This window comes from Saccopteryx bilineata, chromosome 1 (genome assembly GCF_036850765.1).
Source record: "Saccopteryx bilineata isolate mSacBil1 chromosome 1, mSacBil1_pri_phased_curated, whole genome shotgun sequence".
Classification (NCBI taxonomy): domain Eukaryota; kingdom Metazoa; phylum Chordata; class Mammalia; order Chiroptera; family Emballonuridae; genus Saccopteryx; species Saccopteryx bilineata.
Window position 1 is genome coordinate 372,058,494 of NC_089490.1, and position 16,154 is coordinate 372,074,647.

The 16,154-nt window shown below is 38.4% G+C and overlaps 1 protein-coding gene across 1 annotated transcript in view; it reads left to right on the plus strand.

Annotated features, from left to right (window-relative positions):
- The window catches only part of ANO3 (anoctamin 3), a 251,800-nt gene that overhangs the window by 83,512 nt on the left and 152,134 nt on the right, over window positions 1-16,154 (plus strand). The window contains exon 4 of the mRNA XM_066251152.1: window positions 5,218-5,336. Coding sequence (XP_066107249.1) covers window positions 5,218-5,336 — 119 coding nt within the window. The remainder of the gene's footprint in view (window positions 1-5,217; window positions 5,337-16,154) is intronic.

Here is a 16,154-nt window from a genome sequence, read left to right on the forward strand (position 1 = left end):
GTATTATTATTTATTAATTATTTTTATACAAATAACTGTAAATTTATTTTTGCTATACCCTGTGTACTTTTTGAGTACCAAATGTTTTCAAGTCACATTATTGCCCTACTAATCTTTGGAATGAGAAGATTTTATTATTTACAATTTTCATAATAAGAAACTGTAAATGACCCACTGCCAATAAATTAATAAATGACATAACCAGGATTTTAACTTGGAGTCACTGAAATCAGTATGAGTTCTCATTCCTGTACATCATTACTTCAAATTGTAAATGATTTTTTTTAAAGATTTGAGACCCTTGTTGTTTTTTACTATGATATCTTCCTTGAAAAATAATTCACGTACCACACAATTTACCCTTTTAAAGTGTATACCTCGCTTGACCTGTGGTGGCGCAGTGGATAAAGCGTCGACCTGGAAATGCTGAGGTCGCCGGTTTGAAACCCTGGGCTTGCCTGGTCAGGGCACATATGGGAGTTGATGCTTCCAGCTCCTCCCCCCTGTCTCTCTCTCTCATTCTCTCTGTCTCTCTGTTTCCTCTCTAAAATGAATAAATAAAAAATAAATAAATAAATAAAGTGTATACCTCAGTAGTTTTTAGTATATTCAAAGACATATGCACTCATCACCACAATCAACTTTAGAACATTTTCTTCACTTCTAAAAGAAACCCCACTCCTATTAGCAATCACCTGTTATTCTTACCCCAATTCTGCAAGCCATCAGCAACTACAACTTCACTTTTTGTCCCTTTAGATTAATCTGGATAGTTCACAGAAGTAGAATGATACAATATTTGGGCTTTTGTGACTGATATTTTTTTACTTAACATAATGTATTCAGGTTTATTCAGATTTTAGTGCTATTCAGTTCTTTATTCTTTTTTATTGCGGGATAGCATTTCATTGTATGAATAAACCATATTTTATCCATTCATCAATTGATGGACATTGGATTGTTTTCACTTTTTTGGCTATTATGAATAGTGCTGCTGTGAGCATTTGTGTACAAGAGATTTTTGGTGAACTTATATGTTTATTTCTCTTTAGTACATACCTAGAGGTTGAATATGGGATCCTACGGGAATGCTAAGTTGAAACTTCTGAAGAACTGCTGTTTTCCACAGCAACTGCAACATTCTTTATTCCTACCAACAATGCGTGAAGTTCAATTTGTCCCCCAGTTCAAATTGAGAATTTGGGGTAGAAATAAGCAGGAAATGTGAAAAGGCTTCCTAAAATTGGTGGCCTTTGTTAAGTCTCTCAAAACTTTCCAGTAACAAGATGATGATAAGGATGTTGTATTCCAAGAATATTCCTATTGTAGGAATAAGAGAAAGAAAAGAGAGAAAAAGCCCTCACACCAAATTAAACGAAACATAAAATCTTTTGCCTAAAAAATTAAGTTGAGTGCAATAATCAGTTTAAATTAAAAAAAAATTCCTCAAATTATATTTCTTGTATTCCATGGGAAGTAAAAAACATTAATTAATATAAATTACATTTTATCTTTTGGAAACAATAACTTCATAATCAATTAACTTTTTAAAGCTTAAAGGACTTTTGAGACATTTACAAACTTTTTAAAATTTTTTACAGGTGAGGAAATAGACTCTCAGGAAAAAGGAAGTACATAGTTAGGACACAGCAAATTTAGGATGAGAAATGATGGTCTTGTGACCCACAGACGAGTGCACAACCCTCATTTGCATATGCTGTTTATCTGTTGCTCTTTAACCAACAAGAATCTCTGTGAAAAGAAAAATAAAGATGGAGAGAGAGAGAAGAAGAAAGATGTTAAGGGGAAAGGAGGAAAGGTAGACGAAGGAGCGGAGCAGAAGGGAGGGGAAGAAAGAACACTAAGCACCTTGAGCCTTAGATACCTACAGGTTGAAAATGGTAGGGTTTGGGTAAGAGCTTCAACAAAGTAACTGCAAAATTTTAGTTTCTTAATCCCTCATCAGACAACAGTTAAAGGCAAGTCCAGGTTTTGCATTTTTTATTTTTTAAATAATTTTATTTTTTATATTTTATTGAATGAATTAGGGTGTTTAACATAATTATGTAAGTTTCCAGAGCTCAATTCATCTAGATCATTCTTCTTCCAGTTTACCCCCCATGTGACTTACTCCTTTACCTCATCTGGTCTTTGCTCAAATTTACTACAATTCTCAGTACTAAAATAACATGCCACTTTATGTTCTGTTTTGTTTTTTATTCGGTGAGAAGCAGGGAGGTAGACAGAATCCTGCATGCCCCCGACCGGGATTAACCCAGAAAGCCCGCCAGGGGGTGATGCTCTGTCTATTTGGAGCATTGCTTCATTGTTCAGCAACCTAGCTCTTCTCAGTGCCTGAGTGAGGCCGTGGAACCATCCTCAGCTCCTGGGCCAACTTGCTCTAATCAAGTCATGGCTACAGGAGAGAAGGAGAGAAAGAGAAAGAGAAAGAGCAAGAAGTGAGAGGAGGAGGGATAGAGAAGCAGATGGGTGCTTCTCTGGTGTGTCCTGACCAGGAATTGAACCCAAGACTTTCACGTGCCTGACCAACGCTCTACATCCCTACTTTTAAATACCTACACCTTCCTTCCTACTGTATTTTTCTCCAATGCACTGATCACAAAGCATACTTATCATTTCACTGAATTTGTTTTGTGTATTGTCTTTTTTCTCTTGACGTTTCTTTGAAGGTAGTGTTCTGTTTGCTGTTATAGTTCCAACTCTTAGAAGAATGTCAAGCATGTCGTAGGTATTTAACAAACAATTATTGAATAAATAAAATGTAATTTACTTAAATCTAGGGGACACATTAGAATATATTCACAAACTTCAGCTTTGGAGTCAGATCCTGATGTGTCTCATGTCTGGATGCAACCCCTGCTGCTCTAGTGACTTTGGCACATTACTTACTTTCCATACATCTTAGTTTATTATTAAATGTAGGTAAAAATTATATTCATTTCATAGAGTTGTTACAAGGATGAAGAATATAATGCATGTAAAGTTTCTGGCTCTTGCCTGACCAGGTGGTGGCGCAGTGGACAGAGCATCAGACTGGGACACAGAGGAACCAGGTTTAGGTTCAAAACCCCAAAGTCATCAGCATGAGCATGGTTTCTGGCTTGAGCCCAAAGATCGCTGGCTTGAAGCTCAAGGTTGCTGGCTAGAGCAAGGGGTCACTTGCTCTGCTATATCCCCCCGGTCAAAGCACATATGAGGAAGCAATCAGGGAACAACTAAGGAGAAGCAATGAAGAATTGATGCTTCTCATCTTTCTCCCTTCCTGTCTGTCTGTTCCCTCTCTGTGTCTCTCTCTATATCTCTGTCACAAAAAAATGTTTCTGGATCTTAGTATGTACTCAGTAAATGTTAGCCACCAATCAGCTTTAGCTATATCAATAGGTGTAGGTATAACACTAAATGCTTAGAACACTTTAACATATTTTTTTTCACTTTAACATATTTTTTTCACTTTAACATATTAATAATTGGCAGTTAATTATATCTTACAACATAATAAGACCTGTCTGTTAGGTTTGGGTCCAGGGCCCCTTATCAAAACCTCAATGAACCAGGAAAAACTTTAAGTGATTTGGCTCCAGGACAGTTCCAGTAGCTCTCCTTCCATCACTTATTTAAACATCTTGTTGCTGAATAATTAACCATCACTGTGACCAAGGCTTCCCATGTCAAGGCTAACCTGCCCCGACTTTCCCATCAAGGCTAACCTAGCTAGCTTTGTTCATTAACCTTATAAAGGCTTAAATCCCCAGACACTCAGAGCTAAAGCCACTGAGGTCTCAGCCCATCCGTTCGTAGATGCATAAGTATAAAACTCATCAGGCCTTGTGCGTCCCTCGTTTGGCGACCTAGTACTGTTCAGACTTAGTTCATAGCGCTGCTAAGAACCTGATATATCTATTTGTACGTGGCCTACAAGTTATAGCAAATTTTAAGCTTTACTAATAACAGAAATTAAGATATTTTATAAACAAAAAATGTTTTTTCCTTCTGTCACAAGACTATGCCAAATGATTGAACTCTTTAAAGCAGTATAAAGTGTTGTCTGTGTCAAAATTTGTATTTTATATCTTTATTAACAGTTTAAAAAGTAATTCTCCAAAATATTTTGATTTATTTGGGAAGTTTAAATATATAAGAGTCTGTTTTGGAATTTGAAGAGATACTTGTATCACTGGGAATATGAATTCTGTAAAATGTGTCAACAGTTTTATAGTTATAGAGATTCTGTACTTTGGGTTCTTTTACATTGATTATATCTTGTTTGTTATTTTTAAAAATCTTTCTTTTCTATTAGCATTTCTCTTGTGATTTCTCAGACCCCTTACACCATGAAGTCAAATTCACATTTATAAAACTTCCCTACTCTTAAGAAAATAAATTCTCAAACTTATACAGTTTTTAATTAGGCAAATAAATACTTTGGAAACTGTTGAATTCTTGCAAATATCTATATTAGCATATGGTATCTCTTGATATTGAATTTTTACAAGTATCTGTACCTTCAAGTTCAAAAGAAGTGGTATCCAATAAAATTTTTGAAAATTTTATTTTCAAAAAGTGTAAGGACATTGAATAGCAGAGCTACATTTATTTTTGTTCTTATTTTTTTTTTGACAGAGACAAAGAGAGTCAGAGAGGGAAAAATAGTGACAGACAGGAAGAGAAAGAGATGAGAAGCATCAATTCTTTGTTGCACCACCTTATTTGTTAACTGATTGCTTTCTCATATGTGCTTGATGGGTCGGGGGTGGAGGGAAACTACAGCAGAGCATGTGACCCCTTGCTCAAGCCAGCAATGTTTGGTCTTAAGCTAGCGACCATGGGGTCATGTCTATCATCACATGCTCAAGCCAGCGACCCCGCATGCCCAAGCTCAAGCTCGTGACCTCGAGGTTTTGAACCTGGGTCCTCCATGTTCCAGTTTGACGTTCTCTCCACTGCGCCACCACCTGGCCAGGCACAGAGCTGCATTTAATGCTTAGGAAAGTTACTGTAGTGTCAGCATTAATCCACTGCTAGGTAGACTTTTGTGTTATTAATTTTTTTTGGCTTACTTATTAGGTGGATAGGCCCTAAGAAAATTAAACTTGGCTGAGCCTTGGGAAAACATGAAAATAAGAGATTAATACATGCAACAAGAGAGAAAAGAAAAGGGATAAAAATGGATATAATTGTCTTTTGTTTCTTTTCTAGCCTTAGGAAAAGATAAGGACTACCTAGATGAATCAGAACATGCTAATTATGACCGATCTCGGCTCATTAAAGATTTTGTTCCCAAAGATAATTCTGAATCCAAGAGAAGATTGCCTAAGGTAATGTAAATTAAACTATCAAAAAACCATTTGAAAACTGTAACTTTTAAAACCTTTCATTTTTTTCAATAGTTATCTTATTGTGCTGAAGGGTATAAGAGGGCACAGCGTTTTATATACATATCTAATGACTCAGAATTGAGAAGTAATGTGTAGATGTCATATGCATTTTTATAATTCAACGTAAGTTTTAAAACCAATCTGACATGTCAAATTATTCAGTGATATCTTCTTTAGGATGTTATTCCATTATATTTTTTATTTTTTGAAAGGCAACATGGTTTTCAATAAATATGTCACTTTAGTATCAAATGGAACAGGATTTGAATTTCAGTTCCCCTACTTACTAATTGTGTTAATTTAGCACAGTGGTTCTCAACTTTTCTAGTGCCGTGACCCCGCAATACAGTTCCTCATCTTGTGGTGACCCCAAACCAAAAAATAATTTTGGTGGCTACTTCATAACTGTAATTTTGCTACAGTTATGATTCCGAATGTAAATATCTGATATGCATTATGTATTTTCCGATGGCTTTAGGCGACCCCGCCGGGGTCGCGACCCACAGGTAGAGAACCGCTGATTTAGCAGGTTACGCTCACTTAGCCTTGTTTTCCCTGTCTATAAAATTAGAATAATGTCTGCTTGACAAAATTCTTGGATGACTGCGTGAGATAACCATGTGAAAATATCTGGAGCATAGCAAAAGCTGACTCTATGACCAATATACAACAAGTTTATAACAACCTGGAGACTGAGAATATCTCATTGAAACTATAGTTTGCTCATAAATGAGTAACAGGGCTGGAGTTCAGTTTTAAAAAATCTCTAGCTTGAGCAATTGCACCATCCCTCAAAATCATACTCTTTAAAACATTTGAATGTTTTAAACCCTTTTGTATCCAACACCCTTTTGATTTGTTACGAGACAAATCCTGGCTCAGTGTAATCTTACCTTTTTTTTTCCCCTTGTTTTATTGATTAAAATAGGAATGCCTTTTTAAAGAAAATTTTCAGTTTAATACAGGGAAGTGACAGCTTTCGTTGTCACTGCATGACTAATAATCACATTTGTGACTATATCTCTCTCTGTGATGTTTGCTTTGCCTTGGCTTGGATTAATTTTGCAAATCCCTTTTTAGTCACCACCAAAACATTAGTGAAGACATTTGGCATAATTTAAATATTATTATCATAAAAGAGACCAAACTTTAATGAATACACGGAGGGATAAATTCTTACGCCAGATTTCTTCATTTCTCTTTGGTTTTGTTTAGAGTCACTATTTTGGGCTGGTAATTCTTAGGTTAGTCACAAATCAGGGGTTGATATCTCTGTGTTTACTTCATCTGCCTCTGTATCTGATCAACACAATGGATGTTTAGAGTGTCTCTGTTATCTATAAAGCATTATTCCCAGTGACCTGAAAGAAGAAGGAATTATAAGAAAAATTGAGGAAAAACATCTGGTTTTTCTTAAGATCACTGTATCCTCAATAGGAAGACAAGCATAGTACACTTCAAATGATTAGAAATCTGTACATCTGCTTCTCTAGAATTTAACACACACCACCAGTTATACCCTCCATTTCATATCTGCTCATAAATAGGAATTTCCCAAATCTCACTTTGACTAAACTTAAACTTCGGAATATAAAATTGATTTTGACCTTAAAATAAGAGATGGTATGTGGTGATGGTAACAGGCCACAGTGTTCAATCTAAAAAAATCTTAGTCTAATGTGAATCTACCTGATCACATAATCTAATGCACTTAAGGAAATACAACTTAAACAGTTTACTAGGCATTATGGCTTTACCTAAGAATTTTGTTTATCCATCATTCTATAAACATTACTTAAATGATTTTGAGTCAGCATGGTGAATTTTTATTTTGATCATGTATCTACTGCTTATGATAATTTAATAACTTAAGTATAATGGTAAGGCACTGTAGTTTGGAATTAATCTTCAGAACAAAGCAATATATCTTTAGAATATTTTGCTAAAAATTATGAACTTTTGGCATGTGTTTTTTATATTAAAATTCTTTGTTATTTCAGAGATGAAAAACATCTGCAATATTGAGATCTAATATGATGAAGTGATACTGATAAAGTAATAGGGCATATTGTTTTATTTATTTGGAAGCTACTATGCACAAAGCTTGATGCTGTAAGGCAGAGAAAGTGGCAAATACAGACAGGTGTTGCTGACCAGGAGCTGGATTGCAGTTCAGAATGCATGCGTATAAATGGAGAAAGCTAAGAGCATAGAAATGAGATGACACTAAATATGGAATAAGTCAAGATTTGGATAGCCTAAAGCTTTATAATAGGAGCCATATTTAAATAACTCAGAGGCATTGTGATAGCTAGAAAATTGACCATAAGACCCTGAGTGTAAGGCCAGTGGCCGTGGCCATGCAGGTTCCCACTTGGTTCAGGAAGATGGTAAAGGAACTGTGAAGCCAGAAGATGGTGGGTCATTCCATTTATTAGAGTCTCCTAACGGCAGATGAGCAAGCAGACAGGGAACACCGCTTCCTTCTCTGGGTTCTGACAAATGAGACCCTGGGAACAAAAACACTTCTCTGGCTAACGGTAGCAAGTAATGGCTCCTCCCAATGGCTGCAGGCAGTCTGCAATCTACAATCTGCCTCCCTGAGGGCAAGCACCTGCAGCCTTACATAGACCATACACACTTGGTGCTGCCCAGTGCTTATGCACCAAGCAGGCAAAGTGCAAGCGAGCCAGCCTAACACACTTGTTTGCCCCAACACTGAGATAGACCCCCCCAAAAAAAATCAAGAACATAAAGAAAAACAATTGAACAACTGAAAGAATAAGCAGCAACTTTAAAATAGTTAGACAAAAAAATCAGTTAAAGAAAATGAAAAATGAAAAAACCCTTCTCTAGGAACTGGAAGATTTGGAATTGGGTATTTGAAGATCCACAGAAAGCAACTTAAAATCAGTGCAAACACATCTTCTGTTAAGTTCATGGATGTATATAGAATATCTATGTTCCCATATCCAATGTTCATCTATAATTTTAAGCATTTATCCAACATTCTGCATCTGTGTGAAATTATTTAATAATGCCTATTAAATTGATTTTTGCATCCTGCATCCTATATCATGTCAACATATGATATATCTATATAGATATATAGATATATAGATATATAGATATATAAAAGACACATGGATTTCCTAGCTAAGCTTGACAGATTGAAGGATAAATGTCATTGATTTTTAGTAGGGGATAGTATTTACCATATAAATAAATAAAGACATTTTAAATTTTAAAAAATTAGCCATAGTTCTTTTTGTGCTGTATCACTCTATTTTCAATGACACTTTGCGGATCCTCCTGTCAAGAGGCAGAAAACTCTTGGAATGGCCTGGGGCCTTGTTTTGACTAATAGTCTGCTGTAGAAATGAAAATGTGCAAGTGCTGATCTTTATAGTTTATAGGCCTTGTACTCCCATTTTTTCCCTTGGGACTCTGCCTCCACCATGTGAGTCAGTCAGAGCTAGTCTGCAAGAGGTTAAGACCATGTGGACCAGAGACGAGGGAGCTCAGTTGCCCAACCCAGGCAGAGATATGAGAAAATTCCTTGTCAAAGACCAGGAAACACAGACTCATGAAAACATCCCACTGAGACCAGAGAAACCACCCAGCTTAGCCCAGTTTACCCACAGAATTATGAGCTAAATAAAAACTGTTTTGGAAAGGTTTGTTACTCAGCAATTACTAGTGGAAACAACAATAAATGCTAAAAGATAACATGTTGTCTGGTACCAAAGATTGTTCATAAAAAGTGTGCTTTTTTTATTAGTTACTGGGAATATTTGCAAAATTGTTCCTGAGTTTTTAATATTATACTCATATTTAATTCCACAGAACCCAAGTATATATTAAATATTATAACCGACATTACATGGTATCTAGACAACCGATCAAAAACTTTCTGAAATTATATTTTTTAAAACTCTACTTTCAAAAGTGCCTTCTTTTTTATGTAATTAAATCAGGGCAAAATGCAAAGATTACTTTTAAATGAACTATCAATATATTTATATAGTTAGTAGCAGTCACAGGCACCCAATAAAAATAATAAATTAATATTTTAAAGGCAAATTTATTTCCTTTCAACATTTTGACAAAAAAGTTCTGTCACACCAGTGTGGATAAAAATCCAGGAAGAAAATTGGTAATATAAGAAAAGGAACAATTTCATAAATCCATAGATTGGAGTACATAGGCTGTCTGCAAACAAAGTTCTTTTTTTTTTCCTGAGGTAAGAAACGGGGAGGCAGAGAGACAGACTCCCACATGTACCCGACTGGGATCCACCCAGCATGCCCACTGTGGGGAGACGCTCTGCCCATAAGGTGCATTGCTCCATTGCAACAGGAGCCATTCTAGCACTTGAGGTAAAAACCATGGAGCCATATTCAGTGCCTGGGCCAACTTTACTCCAGTGGAGCTTTGGCTGTGGGAAGGGAAGAGAGAGATAGAGAGAAAGGAGAGGGAGAGGGGTGGAAAATCAGATGGGTTCTTCTCCTATGTGCCCTGGCCAGGAATCGAACCTGGGACTTCCAAATTCCAAGCCAACACTCTACCACTGAGCCAACCAGCCAGGGTCAACCAAAGTTCTTGAATAGAGAAGGATAGTTTTTAACATATCTACAATTAATTTAAGTTTGAAACAATAAACCTGGAGAACAGCTTCCATGATTTCTGTTATAGTTGTTAATGGGGAGTTTACTGCTGCTGCTATCTCTTGGGGTGCCTCAAATAACAACAGATGTTGCCATTAATGAGAATATGAATCTATATTCCAATTGACAGTAATGTCTCCTCTTACAGAATGTTGGGTATCAAATTGGACAGAAAAGAGGTTACAGACCAGAAAAATCTTGACATGAATATTTTAGCAGCTTATTAAATTTCAATCATTAAGCTATTCACAAGACTGTGTCAACTGGCATTGGCAGATGCTGTTCATCTTTAACTCAATTAGTAACAGGAATAACATTCTGTTAAGCCTGGAGACAATGATCATTTGGTAGAGAAGTTGAGGGAGAGATGGCCTCTGCAGTTTTCTATAATGTACCTTTCATGTGGACATTGGCAACTATTTCATTTTCCTTCATTGACTCTGCTTCTAAATCAGGTACAGGGACTAATATTCTGAACTTGCATATTTTTGCCAGTGATTGGGGGGTAATGATGACTTAAATAAACTACAAGATAAATTACTAAATTTGACTCAATACGGCTGCTTCAATTAACAAAATTATACATGAAATTAAATCTTAGTTATTTGCATTCATTGGGGTAGTTTTTAGGAAAATGTTAATACTTCGCTAACTTTAGGTCTGGAATTAAAACCTTTTTACATTTAGCTATGTCTTTATGGAAAGTGATACACTAATATTTAATTTTCATATAATATATGGGATATACAGCAAATTATCGTGGTTTATAAATCTCTTTGGCCAGTGTTTTTAAGAAAACTCCTTTTCCAACAGCCCAAAACAGGCCTGGTCTTGTTTGAAGAGTCTGCTAATAAGGAGGGCATTATCCTCCCTGTGATCATTGGAAGCATCTCCCTTCCTTGTGCCATTTAATTTGCTTACTCAGACCCTCAGAAGTCTATTCTAGACAGTGATGAGGACATGTTCTTCACTAGCTGATTGCCACTGAATATTTTCCAGAACATTTAGTATAAGGTTTTCCAGAATTATTCTACATGATAATGTGAATTGCTTAAATTCAAAAATGTCTGTGTTATGACCAAGGTAAATCAGTAAAGAAATATTGATCTTTCAAAAATTGTCTAAGTGTTCTCACAAGAACTAGTCAGTTATTCAGAGTGGATTAAAACATTTTAGATGGCAGTTCACATCTTACACCAAAAATAATCTAGGTGCTAAGTAGGTAATAAATTTAAAATTAATATGTAAAAATAAAATGAACCTTTTTTTAGTCACAGCATTTTAAAAAATGGCCTTTTAAATGGTTTTCATAAACCAACAATAAAATTAATCATGGAAAGATTAATAGACTTAACTATTTAGGTACTAATAAGTATCAAAATTATAATAAAATTTTAAAGTAAGGGATAAATTCAATTTGGTAAAGAGCTGACATATTGGAATATGTATGTATACAGTGTGTCAGTAAAGTCATGGTGCACTTTTGACTGGTCACAGGAAAGCAACAAAAGATGATAGAAATGTGAAATCTGCACCAAATAAAAGGAAATCTCTCCGAGTTTCATACCTATTCAGTGCAGTTCGATGTGGGCTCATGCATAGATTTTTTTAGGGCTCCTTAGGTAGCTATCCCATATAGCCTCTACTGACTTGTCACTGACTGATGGCCTACCAGAACGGGGTTTCTCCACCAAACTGCCGTTTTCCTTCAACTGCTTATCCCACCGAGTAATGTTATTTCTATGTGGTGGCACTTTGTTATACACATGCCGATATTCACGTTGCACTTTGGTCACGGATTCGAATTTAGCGAGCCAGAGAACACACTGATCTTTCCTCTGTACCATCCACATCTCGACTGGTATAGCCGTGGGCTGCTCTGCTGTATACAGTGTTATATCATCATCTGTGCATGTGCACATGCTGCCACATCATCCTACAAAAATTGAAAGGGTTTTTCTTTTATTTGGTGCAATTTCACATTTCTATCATCTTTTGTTGCTTTCCTGTGACTGGTCAAAAGTGCACCATGACTTTATGGACACACTGTATAAGGATGGTTAATATTCCTAATCTACAAAGCTATCATAATATTAATAAATGCAAGGGTAAAAAATACTGGAAAACAATATAATTTTTACATGTAAACTGATTAGCAGAACTAATAATTGCAGAAATATAAATGTAAGCAATGTTATTTTAAACAAAATTAGAAAACATTTTAAAACAAAATAGAACTCAGAATTAACACCAGAAACTTTCAGTTTTGTGTCTTCCTGCTAGGTGTGTATATTGATCCAAATTTTCTGGAAAATAATTTGACAATAAGCATTACAAACTTAAAATAATCTTGCTCTTTGACCCATGCTAGGAATCTATCCAGAGAATGTAATTAAATGCTACCCAGCTGATTATGTTTAAGAATGTTTCTCACACAGTAATTTGTGAGAAATAAAAAGGAATAAAGCACTTAAATGTTCAAGAATAGGAGAAGAAATTAAAATTAGAAATGCCCTCAAACAAAGCAGTTGAAAAATAACTCCCATTATGATTATATATGGTGTTCACAAAAAAAGCATATGTGAAGTTTGATACAACTTATATAAAAATATCTAGCACTTTTTTATTGAGAAATGCTTAGAATTATATACAACAAATTTTTTTTTCTTTTGTATTTTTCTGAAGCTGGAAACGGGGAGAGACAGTCAGACAGACTCCCGCATGCGCCCAACCGGGATCCACCCGGCATGCCCACCAGGGGCGACGCTCTGCCCATCAGGGGGCGATGCTCTGCCCCTCCGGGCGTCGCAACCAGAGCCACTCTAGCGCCTGGGGCAGAGGCCAAGGAGCCATCCCCAGCGCCCGGGCCATCTTTGCTCCAATGGAGCCTTGGCTGCAGGAGGGGAAGAGAGAGACAGAGAGGAAGGAGGGGGGGTGGAGAAGCAAATGGGCGCTTCTCCTATGTGCCCTGGCCAGGAATCGAACCCGGGTCCCCCCGCACGCCAGGCCGACGCTCTACCGCTGAGCCAACTGGCCAGGGCTATACAACAAATTTTATACTGTTTATGTGTCCTTAAATTTAAGCCACAAGTATTATATTAATATTATCATTCCCAATTTTATTTTTTTAATTTTTTTTTAATTTATTTATTTTTACAGGGGCAGAGAGACAGTCAGAGAGAGGGATAGATAGAGACAGACAGACAGGAAAAGAGAGAGATGAGAAGCATCAATCATTAGTTTTTTTGTTGCGACACCTTAGTTGTTCATTGATTGCTTTTTCATATGTGCCTTGACCGCGGGCCTCAGCAGACCGAGAAACCCCTTGCTCAAGCCAGCGATCTCGGGTTCAAGCTGGCCAGCTTTTTTTTTTTTTTTTTGCTCAAGCCAGATGATCCCGCGCTCAAACTGGCAACCTCGGGGTCTCGAACCTGGGTCCTCCGCATCCCAGTCTGATGTTCTATCCACTGCGCCACCGCCTGGTCAGTCATTCCCAATTTTAAATTTTACATGGTGACTAAATGACTGAGATAAGACGTAAAATAAGATGATTCTGTTTCCCAAAACTTTTCTGCTTTGTTACACTGGCAAGACAAGAGCAATTCAGGATTTTACCTCTTAAGTCTGGTAGATATCGTAAGTAGCTTTTCAGTTAGTCTCCCAAAAATCTACTGATCACTCATATACCAGGAACTGTGGTAAGCACTTTGTATGCATCATCTCTTATCATTAGTAGTCTCATTTTATCAATGAAAGGAATAAGGTTAAAGAGGTAAGTTTCGAATCCAGTTTCTGAGCTAGGCAGGGACAGAGCTGCATTGTAGCAAGTTTCTTTGACTCCAGGGTCCTGTGCTTCTCTAACTCTGGTTCAATATTTAACTGTAAGAAATACACTTCCATATATTAATCATACCTTTCTAAAGCTTTAAACCATTACTTTAAAGTAGGCAGCTCTACATTTTAATAATCCTGTGGCCAACTCACATCCCAGGCATGGATTGACCTATTTGTAACTTACTATTCTATCAACTAACAAATAAAAATAGACAGGAAGCATGACCAGGTAGTGGTGCAGTGGATAGAGCATCAGACTGAGATATGGAGGACCCAGGTTCAAATCCACGAGGTCAATGGCTTGAGCACGGGCTCATCTAGTTTGAGCAAGGCTCACCAGCTTGAGTGCGGGGTCACTGGCTTGAGCGTGGGATCATAGACATGACCCCATAATCACTGGCTTGAGCCCAAAAGTTACTGGCTTGAAGCTCAAAGTCTCTGGCTTGAGCATGGGATCACTTGTTCTGCTGTAGCCCCCTGATCAAGGCACATATGAGAAAGCAGTCAGTGAACAACTAAGGTGCCACAACAAAGAATTGATGCTTCTCATCTCTCTCCCTTCCTGTCTGTTCCTATCTGACCCTCTCTCTGTCTCTTTCTCTGCCTTTGTCTCACACACACACACACACACACACACACACACACACACACAGATAGGGAGTCTTACAATATACTAAACCTCAGCAAAAATAGTGAAAAGGGGAAAGGTGTATATTCCTTTGGATTATATAATCATCAATGTATTAAATATTTTCAACTGCATCTGCTACACAGTTTGGGAACTTCTCTAGTCAATCAAAAAAAAAAAAAAAAAAGAAAGAAAGAAAAACAATCCACCCACTTTTCCACAAAAGCCCCTAGAGCTGTATCTACAGCTAAATACTAGGATATCAAAGCATGGAGACATTTTTATCATTAGTTTAGATTTAGGTGAGGGATGGATCTGCTGGGACAGATTTTTCATCTCCTCAGAAAGTTTAGAGGTAAAATATCTGCCTCTCTACTTAAGAAGTCTTATTTAGACGTCACGGAAATGGCGCCGTGAGAAGCGCGTCCGACAGCTCTCCCCTAAATCACAACAAATTTATGAACTAGAAACAGAAAAATTTATCCTCGGAGCATTCCGGAGTTCCACACAAACTGAAAGCAAAAGGACTGTTATCACTTGAATCTGAGAGACGAGGGTGTGGAGGAAGCTACCGCAGCGACGCTCATTCAAGCCGCCAGGGAGTGCGCCCGCGGTGAGTCAGCCCATATACTTGGGAACCGCAAGCCCCGCGAGCGGCCGACCGCGAGCCGCCGCGAGCCCGCGAGCTACCGCGAACCCCCGCGAACCGCCACCGCGAGCTGCCGCGAGCCCCCGCGAACCGCCACCGCGAGCGGCCGCCACGAGCCGCCGCACGCGCGCCCGGTCCGGTTGAGCACTGCTGACGTTTCCAGCGGCCCGCACACTGCGAGTGGGGGTCGCCGGCCACCGGTGCCCGGAGCGCCCCATTCGCGCGCGTGCCTTGGGCATTCCACGCTCCCAGGGCGCCCTACTGGCCCGCACACCCAGGGGGCTCCATTATCCTGCGCCTGGTGCGGTCCAGCCGCCAGCGGTGGGGCGATCGGGAGAGGCTTGGGAGATTCTCTCCGTGGGCGGGGCACCTCACCCAGCCATTCAAGCTAACAATCAAGCGTTGGGGGAGGGGTGCGCGCAGGCAGCCTAAAATACCTTCGGAAACACAGCTGCGACCCAATCACTGAAATTAGCTTAACCCATAAAATCTGCGCACCCTCGGTTCTAATTGATAAGATCTCTCTCAGTTCAGCGATCCAAGACAAGAGGCGTGATATTTTTTAGTGCCTCTCCGTAAAGGTGCGGGGGCAACTTCTGATTGATAGAGCCTCCATATTCAGGGATAAACGCTAACAAGAAGGACTTGGCAGATAATAAGGTCTATACTACACTAGTCGTAAGCAGAGACTAGTGCCTCTTCTTCCCTGCAAAAACAGGCTACAAAGTGTGGAAAGCCTGGGTGGAGAGGTCCAACTAAATGATAGGCGCTGAACAGTCACCTTGACAACAATTGACTCCCACCCCCGCCTGATTACACTGGAGGCCCTGACTCTCAGAGCCTTTCCCAAAGCCTTGCACTGAGTGGGGATAGAGTGGGGATTTCCCAGCTCTTTGAGCCTCTTACTCCCCAGGCAGAAGCAGTTGCAGCCTTATAGCTGGATCACCAGGCTGCTAATTCAGAAAGGGGGGACTAGGAGA